Source organism: Galeopterus variegatus, unplaced genomic scaffold, assembly GCF_000696425.1.
Source record: "Galeopterus variegatus unplaced genomic scaffold, G_variegatus-3.0.2 Scaffold238, whole genome shotgun sequence".
Taxonomy (NCBI): domain Eukaryota; kingdom Metazoa; phylum Chordata; class Mammalia; order Dermoptera; family Cynocephalidae; genus Galeopterus; species Galeopterus variegatus.
Window position 1 is genome coordinate 631,704 of NW_007726349.1, and position 16,276 is coordinate 647,979.

General features: G+C 36.2%; 1 protein-coding gene across 20 annotated transcripts in view; it reads left to right on the forward strand.

Annotated features, from left to right (window-relative positions):
- Positions 1-16,276, forward strand: part of RBFOX1 (RNA binding protein, fox-1 homolog (C. elegans) 1) — a 593,087-nt gene that overhangs the window by 478,469 nt on the left and 98,342 nt on the right. For all 20 annotated transcript variants that reach the window (XM_008566382.1, XM_008566380.1, XM_008566379.1 and 17 more), the window contains exons 5-7: positions 985-1,077; positions 2,804-2,864; positions 12,239-12,292. In XM_008566382.1, the coding sequence (XP_008564604.1) occupies positions 985-1,077; positions 2,804-2,864; positions 12,239-12,292 (208 nt within the window). The remainder of the gene's footprint in view (positions 1-984; positions 1,078-2,803; positions 2,865-12,238; positions 12,293-16,276) is intronic.

Sequence of the window (16,276 nt, forward strand, 5' to 3'; positions counted from 1 at the left end):
TGAGGCTGAAATAAAAAGCAAAATGTACCCATGATGAAGTAAAGGGTATATTTGTTATCCATCAGTAAAGGAGAAAGTGCTCAGAGTGTTATTACAAATTACATTCTGTTAACAAGGCTTCTTTATTTTGCTATCTGTTGATATGGCAAGTGAATAGAAGCACAATGTCTTAGAACTTTACAATATATATATACACATTTCCCTTTTTGCTTAATAAAGTAGTTTGGAAAGTTGTCAAATTCAAAAGCATGTGTATTATTTGGGGGATGGAGAAAGTATTAATGGAGAAACATTACTTGAATTGTTTGCATTGTTAATCAATTGAAGTTTATTTCTATTCATTTCATGTGATTTTTTGTTTGTTTAGTAGATAAAAGAATTTAAAGATTTATTATAAAAAAAGGTCTTTCCTTTTTTGGGGCTTTTTGTTTTTGTTTTTGAGAAGTAAAGGCTGTAGAATTGACAAGTTCGAATAACCCTAAAATTGCATGAAGAAGAGATGTTCTTAAACCACACGGCATGACTCTGTAGGCAATGTTAGAGGATTTTGGCATTCATTGTTGAAATTCCGTGCACAACTTTTGTTTTATTTATTTTTAATCTGCATGCGAAAGAAAAGTGGTTCCCTTTTTTTCCCGTTATTTCATTTTATTCTCTGTGAAGACACTGTACATTTATTTTGAACTCATGTTCTTTTCTTTAGATTTATTTTCTTCCGTAGTGACATTTAGAAAGGTATTTTTGGTATCAGTCTTTGAATTCTTCAGGGGTTACAGCTAACGGGTGACAGAAAAAAAAAGATCTTGTTCACATTTGTCGCTTAATTATTGCACATTTTAGTACTCTTATAATTTCTCTAATTTGCATGTTACAGAACTGAAGCCAGGACAAGAAGTAGAGATTAAAGCGAGAGAACGTTACAAAGTGGTCGTTGACTGAAATAATAATCTGCATGTTGTTTTCCCTTCTCCCTCCTGCATGCAGGGATTTGGTTTCGTAACTTTCGAAAATAGTGCCGATGCCGACAGGGCGAGGGAGAAATTACACGGCACCGTGGTAGAGGGCCGTAAAATCGAGGTGCATGTCCAAAATATTTTCCTTTTCATCTTTTTTATAAATGTCTGCTTCACGCTCATTCGTTGTTCCAGATGCATTATTGGCGTCTTGTATGTGATCCTACTCCCTTCTCATTGTTTATATATATCTATATATATATATTTATATATAAAAAGGAAAACTGGCCTTACTTTTTTTTTCTAACTTTATTTTATTATGTTACTGTTATTACTGCTGAAAGGTGGATGGCAAAAGTGAGACAAAAGAAAGGTTAATCGGAAAGTTTCTTTCTTTTTATTATTTTCCATGTTTTATAATCAACGGGTGCAGTAGTTTCCAAAGAGTAGACAGTGTTACAAACCAAACAAGATACAGAACAGTTTCTTTTTCTTTTCCTTTCCACTTCAGGGTTGAAGAGGGATCCACAGTGGTTTGCAAATTGAACTAAATGGTGAAGAAATAGCATTAGAGAGACTTGTCTTTAAAAAAAAAATGAGGTCTTTGTCTTTAAACATTTTATTCTTTTTTTTTTTTTTTAAGAAAAAAGCCATTTTGAATTTTTGTGTTCTTTTGATAATAAAGTGAATAACTGAACAGGAGTTCCTGATGAATATCTGGCCCCTGTTCATTGGAAACATAAAAATACCAAATTTCTGATACTCGAGTCTGCTATTTGTACCACTGGGATCTCCCTCAACATAGCCACAGGGTCATATTTGTTTTTAAAAAAATTTTTTAAGTACCAGTTAAAAATGCTTTAGTCTTTGGAGTAAGATGTTGCATATTTTACCTTTCATTTTCCCCCTTCGACGATAACGCTTAGGCCCCTCACCAAACTCTCAGTAACCATGGTAACTGTATACAAACCCATGCTGGCGATGGCGGTGAATGGTAAGTGGTGAAGTCCATCTGCCGTTTCACGTATTTAGTGCTGATATATCTATATACCTATATATATACCACGTGAATTTTTTTGACTTGTTGTATTAAGTTTTCTTGATGCTCTATTTTTTTGGATATTGGTACGCCTGTAATTGAGTGTACGTTCTAAGCTAGCCTGGGAGGCACTGACTGGATTGAGTTATGACCGGTGCACATCTTACTCAGATTGTTAACTCCATATTGTGTTAAACAATGCACCCTCTCTTTTATCCTTCTGTTAGCTGTGACTTTAAAGCTTGAATGATTCTGTTAATTCTTGCGATGTAAAAGGCTCTTGTTCCAAGTGTTGAATGCTAGATGTTGCTTTCCTGATGATTCTTCCCTCCTAAAGTATTGCACACGGCTAAACCTGTTTGTCCCTTTTTTTTTCTTTTTTTACATTTACGTTCCCTTGTACCTTGTCTTTTCCCTCTTCTACTCCACTGCATGTTCCTTCATATGAACTTTATTTTATGTTTTAAAAAAATATTTATTGTTTCTGTGTTACCATGGAGTACACGCATGCTTTTAAATCTTCAATTATGCAGTATCTTTTAATTTGCTTTTACTGTCTCTTTATTAAACTTTTAAATGATATGACATTGCTTTATTGAAATGATTTGTAAGTTAAAATGGTTATGAAGTAAATGTAATTATAAAAAAATGTATGATTTTGTTATGCACCTACTGCCTTTTATAAATTAAAATGCATTTTAGTTTTTAGTTGTTTTTTTTTAATAAGTAATTATAGTCATAATGCATGCAACTAATTGAAATGTGGGCTAGCCCTGGAATATGTGCTCATTTGTGTTTTCTATGTACATAGGTAAATAATGCCACAGCACGTGTAATGACAAATAAAAAGACTGTCAACCCTTATACAAATGGTAAGTAGTGGTTTTTTTATGAGAAATCCTCTCTACCCCTGAATCTATTAAGTAATTTAAGTGGGGAATCTGTTTCAACAAGGTATGTTTGCCTCAGCACAGCCACTGTGTCCTTGCTGTTGGCCTGCTATAGTGAACCACCTAAATCAATGGGTAATTTTCACAACAAAGGCAAATTTAGTTTTCAGGTAAAGTCTGCATGTCTATCATCCCACCTAGTAAAACTATTTGGGATTGAGCTGCAGTAGTTTTCTGGGGACTTACTGGATAATTTAATTTGTTATCACAATAAGTTGAGAGGAGGATGGAGACTTTGTTCGTTGATTTGGTTTTTTTACCACTATCTCCTGGTTGATCACTAATCGTTCTTGGAAGTATGACCACATAATTGGGTTGCCCAGTGCCATTTCAGGCCAGGTAAGGATGTTGCTGTGTATTGCAGACCCCTTCAGGACAATGCTTTTCTGCCCTTACTAATCAAAAAGACTTTTCAAACCTTCCCATAAAAAAAAAATTTCACATATATGAGGGCACTTCAGATAGTTCATGTAAAGGTTCATGTTGTCTTTCAATGCTGTTTTTCCACAAACTTTCTGAAGTACCCTTATATATGAGGAGTTATTAAAAATGTTCAAACATTTTGATTTTTAAATTTTTCTCAAGATAAATATCTCTTCAGATATATAGGGGGAAAATCTACTGCTATGCTAAGCACATGCTTAATTGTACCAAAAGTTAAAAAGAAAGGAATGCAGTAAATTAAAGTATATTCACTTAGTAGAATATTAAACCCATTAAAATGAGAGAGATGAAGACTATGAAGGGCCCCAAAATGAACTTAAAAATTTTTAGATTATAAAAAAATACGTGTATAGCATGATTTCAACTAAGTGGTGGTAGTAATTATACCAAAATGCTAATGATTGAGTTGAATTGCAAGACTAGAAGATATTTTTTCTTTGATTTCTAGGTTTTCAAAAATAATATTTTATTACTATCAAAAGGAAAAATACATGGAAAAATATATAAAGTTTTAATTACACATGAAATGTGGAAATAAAGACTTATTTTAAAAAGAATTTTAAAAAGCATTATATACAAAGCTAAAATATATTTTGAATAACACCACTGCCAACTTGATTTCTAACTTCCCCTGAGAGGAAGCCTCTGTTAATGATTATTTTCTATAGTTTTATTTTGCAAGAATGAAATTCTGCCATTTGGAGCAATTTGGATGAACTTAGATAAAATTATGTTAAGTGAAAAAAGCCAGGCAGAGAAAGAGAAATGTCCTCACTCATAAGTGGGAGGTAAAAAAAAGTAAGAAAGATAGATGATCACAGTAATATTTTGAACTTTCAAAAAGAGAGAACAGAACTGAGGTTAGCAGAGGTGGGAAGGGGGGTAGGGGAAGGAGGGAGAAAGAAATTGGTAAAGGTCCACAAAAATGATTACATTATGTAATGCTGAATGTACTAATTATCCTGATTTGAGCAACGTATATTGCACACAAGTATTGATATTCAGACACTACCCCACAGATACATAGAATCATTTCAATAAAAATTATTTAATTAATTAAAATATAGTTTTATTTTGCATTTTCATGAATATATGTGTAGTAGTGTATATTTATCATATTCAGGCTATTATGTACATGTTTCTTATATAAATGGTACCTTGATGTACATGTCATTTTTAATCGGCTTTTATAAATCAGTATGGAGTTATTTCAATGTTAATATATACATATCAAACAAATTCTTTTTAATGGTTGCATAATATTCTATAAAATGGATATATGGGTTTATTAAGAACCTCAATACTGGTTGATACTTTTTGTTTTATTGTTATAAACAATAGTATTAGCACTGGATAGCTTTGTTTTATTCTCTCCCTTCTGCTAATGGCTACCAATTTGACAAAGTCAGTTATTCTTAATTTAAAAAGGGGCACCATTAAACAGGGGTATAAACTCAATATAATAGGGCTGCAAGTTGAAAGACTACAATAATTATTTATTCTGCCAACTGTTTTCCCCAGCTCCAACAGCCCAAGACATACCCTAAAACAGTATAGACAATTTGCCCAACAGACTTTGAATGCCCAGTGCTGAAATGAAGCAAACCTCTGATTTATGTGTCATGAAGCTTTTCTACTTGGGTAGAAATAATAGCTCTGCAACTTTCCACAGTTAATACATGATGACATCGATCTGTCTATTGGACATTTTCTTTAATTATGAAGTAGCAATTGTGTGTGTGTGTTTGTGTACACACATGACAGGCCTAAGTGAGCTTCTGTGAACATACATAGGTGCTCATGTGTGCTGTCTGAGTGTGTAAATGAAGCAAGAAAATCCAAGAATATCTCAAACTATATGTATGCATATTTATTTTTTTTTAAAAAAAGAGTTATTGGGCTGGCCGGTTAACTCACTTGGTTAGAGCATGGTGCTGATAACACTGAGGTTGAGGGTTTGGATCCCCATACCAGCCAGCCACCAAAAATAAATAAATAAATAATTGGAAAATAAATTTAAAAAATAAAGAATTATTGATCTATGCCATACCCAGGGATTAAAAAACAGACCTGTAGGATTTTTAGACACAATTGGAAGCCCATTTGTAAATAGCCAGCATTTCTAGAACACTGACTGTACATGCATATGTGAAGCATTTTAAATGCACTGGACCCCAACGAAGTCCTGCAGAAAGGACATCATCATCCCTATTTTAAAGATGCTAAACAGAGCCTAGATGAGATGAAGTAATTAATGAAGACCTTTTTAAATTACGAAGTGACAGAAGCTTGTGGCCACACGTGTGTGTGTGTATCAGGCATTCCTTCCCCTGTCATCTTACAGAAATGTATTCAAATGGTAACTGTCTGTAATAACAAAAAAATATATTAAATGTGCAGCTTCATGCTCCTGCCACATGTTGGCAAAAACACCCCACGTCCCATTCCTGGTGGCCATGCATTCTTTGTTTGTGGGAATAAGTAGTGTTGGTTTCTCATCCATGTACCTGAAAAGGGACACTGAGTATTATTCCTGTCACACATAATGAGATGGCAGCTAAGGGACAGATGGACAGTCACAGTAGAACTGATTTAAAAAATAAATATGTATCCTAGTTATATAGGCAGTGGCTTCTACTGAGGAAATGAAGAATACCTTTGGTATTCAAAGAAAATTTGTTTTCAAAGCTTTTCCAAGTTGTAACTCATGAGTATCACCCCTACAGATAAAATTTCCCATTAATTGCAATGCAATATAACTGAACAAATGTGGGGCCGTTTCAAATCCTTAACAAGAGGATATGACTATGGTAAAAGAGGGTAAGTCAGGACCCAGAAAGTCATGTTGCAATGAGAAAATTAAGCAATTGGTGAGGTTCGCTCATTAACTAGGTAATTCATTCACATAAACCATAGAAATTATGCTTTAGCAAAATTATGCATTACTAAAGTCATCAAATTTTGAGATTGTATCTTCAAATGGTTAAATATAGCTATTAGTGCCAGCATCATATTCATGCATTGCTTTGATTAGGTGTCCAACAAAAGTTTTAACATCTGCAAGTTTCCAGTGATGAATTTAACATGGCCCTAAATGCAGTGAGATACTTGTCTAAGAGATTGTACTCTAGAGACCACACAGTTAATAACATCATGGAGGATGTGGATTCCATTTCCAGGACCTTTAAACATCGACACAGGATAAGAAGATACTATAGAATACAATATAGGCTTCTGGACATTCTACCCATCAGAAAGCTCCACAAAGAAGGAATCGGGCTATTTCTCTATTGCTGTTTCTCCCAAGGACACCCACCTGCACTGAGAAGTTGGGGTTTACTCTCTTCTTTGGAGATCAAATATTGGATCTGCAAACCAAGTTGAGAGTTGGTTTGAAAGGGATTTCCTGGGTGTTGGGGAAGCATGGGTGTTAGACGTGCCTCTTTTGTTTTATTGGAGATCTTAGGAAAGATGAAAAGAGAACACAAATATCCACGACTACACAGAGAGGCAGACCGTGTTCCCAGTATCAGCTCTGTCATTCACTGGCCATTGAGCTGTATGCACATTGTTTAAACTCACCACACTCCAGCTTTCCTCAAGTGAAAACTGTACGTATAATGGGATCTACATCATAAGAATTTGTGATAATAATGGGAGACAAAGTACTCAACACAATAGTCTGTATACAAAATGTCCTAACTTTTTTCTTCCATTTGTAGCACAGTATTATGTAATTGCACAGTAATCTCAACATTAAGTGATCACCCTGTTCCTTTTTTGCTATAGATAGTAAGTTGAATTTCCTGATAGACACTAGTTTAAAAATCAAATATTCTGATGCTAACAAAGGCTGAGCAGATAATATAAATAAGCAAACAGAGGATTTGAGAAAGTTGGTCCTTTTAGGACTGTCTTTGGTTTTCTTACTGGGTAAAGCAACATATCTCTCTACAGAAGAAAAAACAGCATAGGGTAACAATAATAGATTGCAGGTGTCTGACCTTCAAACCAGGCACCACAGGGAGCGGTGGTGACTGTGACTAATTTGGGAGTTCATGCGATAGCACCTGGTCACCTCTAGTAAATCTGTCATTTGCCTGAAATCTAAATGTTGGCAATGAATGCATGTGGCTAGAAAACATACTAAAGGAGTGGGCTGGCTGGTTATCTCGGTGGTTAGAATGTGGTGCTGATAATATCAAGGTCCAGGGCTCAATCCCTATACCAGCCAGCCACCAAAAAAAGCCCAAAACAAAACAAAATAAAATACTGAATGAACCAGAGCAAAACACATCTGCACACAATACACAACTAGCTTCTTTTTGTTTTGGCATTTGGGCATAGCCTCCTGCACCATTTCAGCTATCAGGTCTCTGGCATCCTTAGTGCATGTCTTTAAAAAGCATCTATATGCAGTTTTTGAAACCCCTGCAGTGTATTTAAGGGTCCTCTCCGGAATATGTTTCTTTGATATCCAACTTGGCAAAGCCCTAGAGAAGGCATGTGTTTATTTCCTGTGTGTGCACATTCAGACTTGCCTTTTAACAGCCAATATAGCAGTAGTTAACACTGGGGATCTTGGACAGCGTCTCTGAAGAAGGCTGACATGTGAGCTTTGACAAGCTAAATTTGGGGAGAGGAGTACATCTCCTCAAGGTCCAACCACACTCTGGTCTCTCTAAACTGCTCATGTGTCTGATATAGAGCGAGACCCTCATGTGCCTGGTCTCTGCTCCAATGCCTGGTCGTATGGGGAACCCTGGGAGGCTGGGAGTGGTGGGCTTTATCAGCTGTGCTCCTTTAGTTGTAAGCCTCATTGTTCGGTTTAATGTCCTTGATCAAAATCTCTGAATTTGTAAGGCCTGGGGACGTACACAAACTGCCTAAGAAATTAAAAATTGGATCATTTTGTCCGTCTTCCTGACAGTGCAGGCTCATATCTTCAGCAGGGTTATCCCAAGGGTCTCTTCCAGGTACCAGAAGGAGTCATAGGGACTGTGATCAATTTGCATGTGATTTGCATACATTTACATAAGCCTTGTGAGCTCTGTGTAAGTCTGAGTGGAGGTGATTTTCAAAGGCTGGATTCTTATTGCCTTTCCCTGGAAGACAGTCATCCCTAACAGGATCTTTCTTCATTAGATGGATAGCGTGTATCAGAAAACAGGTCACTGGAGTTGAGAAAGAGACAAAATCCTAGCCAAAGAGAATAAGTTCATTAGGAAAAGCTCTATATTCCTTCATTTTTTTTTAGTAAAACCAAATAAATATTTATGGAACAACTACTATTTGCCAAACACAGTTTTAGGTGTTGGGAATTCATGTTGGACAGCAGTCCTGCCCACTTTACTGTTAATTTTAGTGGAAGAGAATGGTTATAAAAAACAATTAAGAACAAGAGAAGAAAGAAAGAGGATAAATCCAGATAGTGTTAACAACTATGCAGAAAATAAAACTGGGAATTGAACCAAAAAGGAGGCAGGAAAGTAACATTAAGTGGCATGTTCTGGGAAGACATCAGAGACCTAAATAAAATCAACTTTGAGAAGAGCTGGGGAGGGTTCTTCAAGCAGAGGGAGCAGTGGATACAAAAAACCCTTGATCTAGAATGGTCTTTGGTAGTTTTATACTGATGGAAAAGGTCAGTGTCACTGTAGCTTGCAGAGAAGGGGACAGTGCTACAAAATAAAGGACCAGGGTTAGGTTGGGTGGGCTTATACACCAAGGTAAGGAATCTGTGTTTATCCTAAGTTCAGAAGGAAGCTATTAAATTCTGAGTAGCAGAATGATGTACCTGATTTACTTTTTAAAAATCGCTTCAGCCATTATGAACAGAATGGATGGGGAGGGAAGGAGGAAGGAAAAAGGAGTGAGAGGAGAGGGTGAAAGTTGGGTGTTTTCTGTGGGACTTGTCCAGGCTAGAGGTCAGAATCTCTTGCTCTGGGATGGTGACAGTGCAGAAGGAAGGAAGAACTTTTCGAAGTTTAATCAATAGGATTTCCTAATGGATTCCACATGGGGTATGAGAAAAAGAGACATATCAAAAAACTGTTGAGTAAGAATTTTATTTTGAGCAACTGAGTGGCTGGAGATGACATTTGCTGAGGATGGAAGACTTGGTGAGCAACAGGTCTCAGGAGTGGTGGAAGAGCAGAAGCCGGGTGTTCACACCCGTCCTGCGGTTCAGAAAGACCTTTGTTTTTTCTACGGTGGGAATGGGATGGCCTTGTTTAGGAGAAAGGATCAGGGATGGGAAGGAAGGTAATACCTACACTGATGCTCTCATAATGACCTGAGCAGTCTCATTGTATTTTTGTGGCTCAGATTCCCACTTGGTTTCCTGTAGAGGAAACCTTATCAATCATTTCTCTCAATTAATGTTTATAGACATGAGATGGCATGGATCTCCTGATGAAGGAGAGTATCAATTAAATTTCTGTTACTTTTATGTTGGGAGAAAGTTCTTTGTGGGCAGACTTGGAAAACTGATAGATAATTGGTAGATGATGGATAGATGGGTGGATAGATAGGGAGGTAAATAGATAGACAGTAGATAATATATGATAAATGGATAGATGGGTGATAGGTACATATATAGATAAGTAAACAGGCAGTAGATGAAAGATCAGTAGATAGATGATACGTAGATTATAGATAAATAGATCATAAATAAATAAACAGATGGACAAATGATGATAGATAGATAGATGGATAGAGACAGGTAAATAGATATGATGACAGATAGACGGATAGACAGACAGACAGATGGATAGATTTCTTGGTCCATGAAAATGGGGAAGATAAAGGCAGATGAGAGAAACATGATTTCTAGCCAGTCTCAGATGCCTTTGAGAAATCTGTTTCTCTGAGAAAATGAAAGGCCATTGGCACAATTTACGATCTTTGAGAGCTTCATCCCAGTTACTTGACAGGTACACATTCAGAGAATGCTGTGCCGCAGCTTAGTATGCAAAAGGAAGGATTTAAGGGACATAACAAGGATCTGTACAAGAAATAAAAGCTAAGTTGAAGAACGTCAAAGAGACCCCATCTCCACTATCAATAAAAGGATGTAAGACAGGGAACAGAAGGAGGAAGAAAAGGAATAATAATTTAATAAGTATTCATTTAATGTTACTACATATAAATTTAGTTCACAAATTCTAGATTTCTGTGAAGGACTAGAAAGACAGAGAACAATAAACATGTTTGCAGCTTTATTTTCAGCCAGTTTGCTCTATTTTTTCCTAGACACCAAATGTGGTGGACATTAGTCCCCATGTCCTCAGGAATTGGGCATTTTCTTTTTTAGGAAGCAACAAAATTTTGGTTAGTCAAAATGAAATCATTTTCCACATTCCTAAAACATATATTCTAAAGTGTCTAGGGTAATTTTTATTTTTTATATCACTATAGAAATTCCTATTAGGCAAGATATGATTAATACAAGAGAGGGAGGTATGAATTTTCAGAAATCGTTAAGGCAATAGGTCCCAGAATTTTATGTTTCTTTCCATAGGTCTAAAATGGGACCTAGAAATTGCCCGTTAATATACATCCCATGTAATCTAAGTATAACATTTTGAAAAACCTTGTCCTAAGATCATCCTCGGGCTGTATTTTTTCAAGTTGAGGGTAGCCTATTCAAGTTGGAACTGAAAGTTCTTAGGAACAGAACATTCTTAGAAAGTTCTGGAAAGTTCTGTATCTCAGTACATCCAAGGGCTCATCTATTAAGATAATGAGCCTCTGTCTTAGTGAATCTCAGGAACACCTGTCGGCTGCTCTTAGAGGTACATCACTTAGATCAGGAGTCACACCTGTCCCTTCTGGGAAAACCTCAGAAAGATCTCATTGTTGGAAATACCTTCTCTCACATCCAAACTTCTACCATGGCCTTTTCTTGGGAAAACTTATTTAAAAACCTCTGGTATTTGACCCTCTGCCTAAGGACACAAAGACAAGTCTACACACCTGCCTTCCTCTGTCTTTCAAGAATTCTACAATGGATGTTTTCATACAGACTTAACAGCAGGAGCAGGAAACAATCACAAAACCCTAAGATTGTTCTTTGGGGATTGTTACCTAAATAATTCCCAATGAGTCTGTAACGTACTTCCCAATTTGTGAATATTCTTATATGCTCTTTACTTGAGTAAACATTTCTAAATGGCCAGGATTCATTTTACAGAAAGCTCTTCTTCTAGAACATTTGGAAAATTACAGGATTCTCTTAATCTCATATACAGGTTATTTGAAAGTTACCTTAAATATCATGCATTGATTAAGAATTTTTATGGTTCCTAAATGCATTAAAATGCACTCCACACTAAAACTCTATGTGATAAAGTATCATTTTCTTTGGTATTTAAAAAGCACTTTGGAATTCTCTGGTATCCCTTGGTCATAATTAGGAATGAAAATTGTCAGAGTATGTTGCTGTTAAGAATTTTATTTATGCGAGCTTTCAAATTTGTGTGAACTTAATTTGAAGGGACATGCGATGGATTATCTAGCAGATATATGAAATAAAACAAAAGATTGAAATTATTGTAATGGCTCTAGAAAATATTGGTATAGTACAAAACTGATTACAACATCATTTTCGAAAGGTTCACCAGTAGTTTCCATTCCATTAACTTGAATTGGCAGAAAATAAAAGAAAAGCATAAATCCATTTTCTTATGTATAGTTTTCAAATATTTTTTATGCATGCCCAAACCGTATATCCTTTACATTTTAAAATAAAAAAAAAAATTACTTCAACCCATTTGATTTGCAGTTAATTTGCAATGATATAAAGTTGTTGAATCAAATGTGATCATAATGTATTTTATGTTTGTTTTAAGGCTGGAAATTGAACCCAGTTGTGGGTGCAGTCTACAGTCCAGAATTCTATGCAGGTAAAGAGTTTCTCTTTGCACGATGTCTTTTTGGTCTGTTCTAAATGTGCTTTGCCTGCCAATAAAGAATGGGTTTAGTAAAATAATCTGAACCAAGTGAATCCCTACCCTAACAAGTTCTGAATGATTTCTTTGGGCAAAACCAAGAGTGTTTAAAACCCTTTAAAAACAAAAGGGAAATCATGTAAGTCACATGGTGGGGTAGACATGGAGCCTACCCTATGACGTTTCACATTGATTTTGCCTTAAAAAAGCATTGAGGCTTTGTTCAATAGCATATTGAACAAATAGAGAGCTGTTCACACTCATTTTCTTTCAATGTGCCTGAATGTGTCTTTACATTTCCATCTGGGGTTGCATTTTCTTTTTACTGGCAAAGTAGAGAGTTGGATTAATTATTCCAATAATGTGGCAGTGATTTAGAATTGCCAAGAGAAGGCCTATTTAGAAAACTAGAAAAAATTCCACTTTCTTTCCCCAGTTGTCAATTTCCTTTAGCAATTCCATTTCTCTCTACTTTGCCTTCAAGGATATGTCTCTCTCCTCACCCTTTCCCAGCCTAAGCACCAACTACCCTTTAATTGGGAAATCTACTCCCTTAGAAAACTTGGCTACTAAATTTTGGGAGAGTTTAACCCAGTAGCACAGTGACTGAGATTTCATGTCTCCCTGTGCTCAGCTTGGCCTGTCACTGCTGCCTGTTGCTTCTTGAGCAAGGCTGCATTGAACATATAGAACCTTAGTAGTAAATTTTCCACATGGATATTGAAAAGAAGTCTTCCTTTGATGTGGCTCTTGCTTTTTAATAAGAAGAAATAAATAACCAGTTGATCTAGAGCCACATTTTCAAGTGGTGATCTCTTGATGGTAAGTTGTGTCCCTTACTTTATTTCTTCCTGGGGTGCCTACCTTCCTTCATTTTCCTGACTCTAAGCATCGACCCTAGTGTATGAGAGAGGAACATAGAAAACATAGCTACTCTAGCACCAGTCTGATAAAAATTAAAAAATTAAAAACTTTGTTTACTCTCGAAGGCTCAGTAGGATAGCTGAGTTCTGGATTTTAGGCAGGCAATGTTAACAGTTGTGTTTCATGTGTGAGTTTTATTGAGAGCCTGGGTTAAGCCCAGCAATTCTACCACTGCAAAATAGCTGTGTTGATTCTTGGGGGTGGCGGGGAGGGAGAGACTTCACTAGAAAGCTTTCCATGATTACATTGTGAATCCCACCCGATGAGAGGATACACAGCAGGGTGAAGAACATGAAAACTGTGCTCAGACAGCCCAGGTTTAAACCCTGGCTCCCTTACTCACCAGCAGTGTGACTCTGGGCAAGTTACTTAACCTCTCTGTGCCTCAGTATCTTCATCTGTTAAATGAGGATAATGACGATAACAAACTCATAGGTGTTTATTGGAATTCAATATACAAAGAGTAATTGGTGCGTAGCCAGCACTATACCAACGTTTGTTAAATAAAGGTGAATAAGTTAATGTTTCACCTCTCTGCCATAGGGAGAAAATTAGCTGAGAGCTGATTCTGCTAAATTCTGAGAATACTATTAGATTAAGAGGTTTTTGGGGTTTTTTTTTCTTATTTCATGAGAGGTCTAGTTGTTTAGTGTTAGCATGTGCATTTAGGGGGAGTTAATTTCTGGAACCAGGGACATGGCAATCCGTTCTGGGGTCACACAGAACTCAACAGGTATTAGTGGGGTACATTATTGTCCAAAGCTGCAGAGAAATAAAATCCCCCAAATGGTGAAAGAGAATAGTCAAACAGAAGCTTCCATGGGTCTGTGGGTACTGCCTGTGGAGCTCAGGGGCTGGAATAAAGAGGCTGCAGATTCTCCCTATGCATGCATGTGTGTGTGCATACACCTGTGTGCATGAGTTTTCCGCAACACAATGGGGTCAAGTTCAACAAGCAAGAAGTCTTCCCTGTGGCGAGGTGGGGTATAGATGTGAGACCTGTGTTGGAGAGGAGAAAGTACATTTTCTGGTCCTGTGCAATGTAGTTGCTGGCCATTGTTAGTTCTATTAACCAGGAAGACGCCCTGTATCTCCTTTACCTGTACTTTCCAACACATGTGCATATCTGTAGGTGTTTAAGAGGACATTAAGACAGGGGAAACAATGCAGAGTGACCTGTACATACAAGACGAAATAAGCATAACTTTTAGAGTACTAGAGCAACAATTCAAATTAGTCCAGGGTCCAGCCTCAGAAATTAGATGATCAGGCTATTGGAAGAGAATACATTATAATAAGAGCTAATATTTACTGAATACTTTCTGTGGGCCAGGCACTGTTCAAAGCACTTTCCATAAATTAATGTATTTAATTCTCATAACACGTTTCCACGTGAGGAAACTAAGGTACAAAAAGTTTGTATCACTCGTCTAAGATTTCACAGCTAGTCAGAAGCAGGCCAGATTTTGAAATCAGGCTTCAATTTTCCTGGAGCCTGTGTTCTTAACAACTGGGTTATACCATTTTCTATTTTTTTTAATAAATTTTAAAAGCCATAATTCCTATTAACTGTGCCCTATTATCATGCTACATATAGCTCTGTATGCAAGCCACTCAAATTGAAAAAAAGAAGTAACATAATCCTTCTGGATTATCCCAGCCACCCCCACCATATTCAAATGTGTTAACTGGTTGTGTCAGGGAAACCTTTAAGGAGCCCGAACAACCAAAAAAATTATCTCAATGAACTGTTCTAATAAACTTAAGTTTGTAGAAATGAGGCATGGAAAGTTAAGTGTTCCTTGAGAAATATGAATATCTGTATTTTGTGCTACCCATGTCTGGATTATTCCAAATAACCAGATGCTTTCTCTTTTCTCCAATATATTTATATATGTAGGTAGAGTTCATGATACTCAGAAATGAGGGGAAATATTACTGCAATGTCAACACTCCAGAGCAGTTTCTTTGAAATATTTGAAGATCCACAAACACTGAGAATCCAGCTAGCTTAGATCAAAAGTTTCAAGCATCTTTATCTGTGACAAGGATATAAGCAAAGATATAGATGTAGAATATATTCATTTCTATATCCAGGTATAATTATTAATGTTATCCATCTACATATGACTAAGAATTTATGAGGCATTTTAAATGTCCCCAGCTGTAAAAATAGTCTGGATTTATCTTGTGATTTTGAGTGTCTCTCAAAGCTGAAGTGAAGACCTTGTCATTGATTTGCTTTGGATATTTAGTAAGCCCGCCCTGTATCTGCCTAAGATAGAAAGCCGGACTTATTAGTCATTTCTCCATATAAGATTTTGTACTAATGACAAATTTCATAATATTTCCATAGTATAATTATTGATTTTTCTGAAACTTATGCCAAATTAACAGCCTAGCCTCCAGTTGTCAGGCATGAAAAGTTCACATATTTTGTAAATTAAAATCAATATTTTCAATCTCTTCTAAAGGTAATTTTCCTAATTTAGTGGACTTTTCCCTAACATTTATTTTCTCTTTTAATTATAAAATGGCAAGTTATTGATTTTCATATGTAACCTTTTGATGCCCTGAGTGCATTTTTATTGCAAACGTGGGGTGGGGGTGGGGAGAACATTTGCACTTCTTAATGAGGACCTTTAATTACCGGCTCAACAGTATTAATTTGCTTTGATAAATTATGACATTCGCTCTCCCTCACACAGACACACATTCCAGGTGAAGCATTAGAAAGCTGTTATGAAAAGTATTCATTTTGGATTTTTTTTTAATTCTTATCAAGTTGTACCTGTAAGAACACTTTTAAATGCTTATTCAATACCAGTCTCCAGAGCAGATATACATAAATCAGCATATCCAATGAACACATATAAATCTCCAAACACAGGTGAGTGTTTTCCTATAAAGCTAAACCACATTGATTATTTTCTCTGAGTCTAATCATCTTCAGACTCCTTGAGGCTTATTCTCAAGACAAATTATTAGTCAATTAAAAAGAAGTCCAGGTGTATA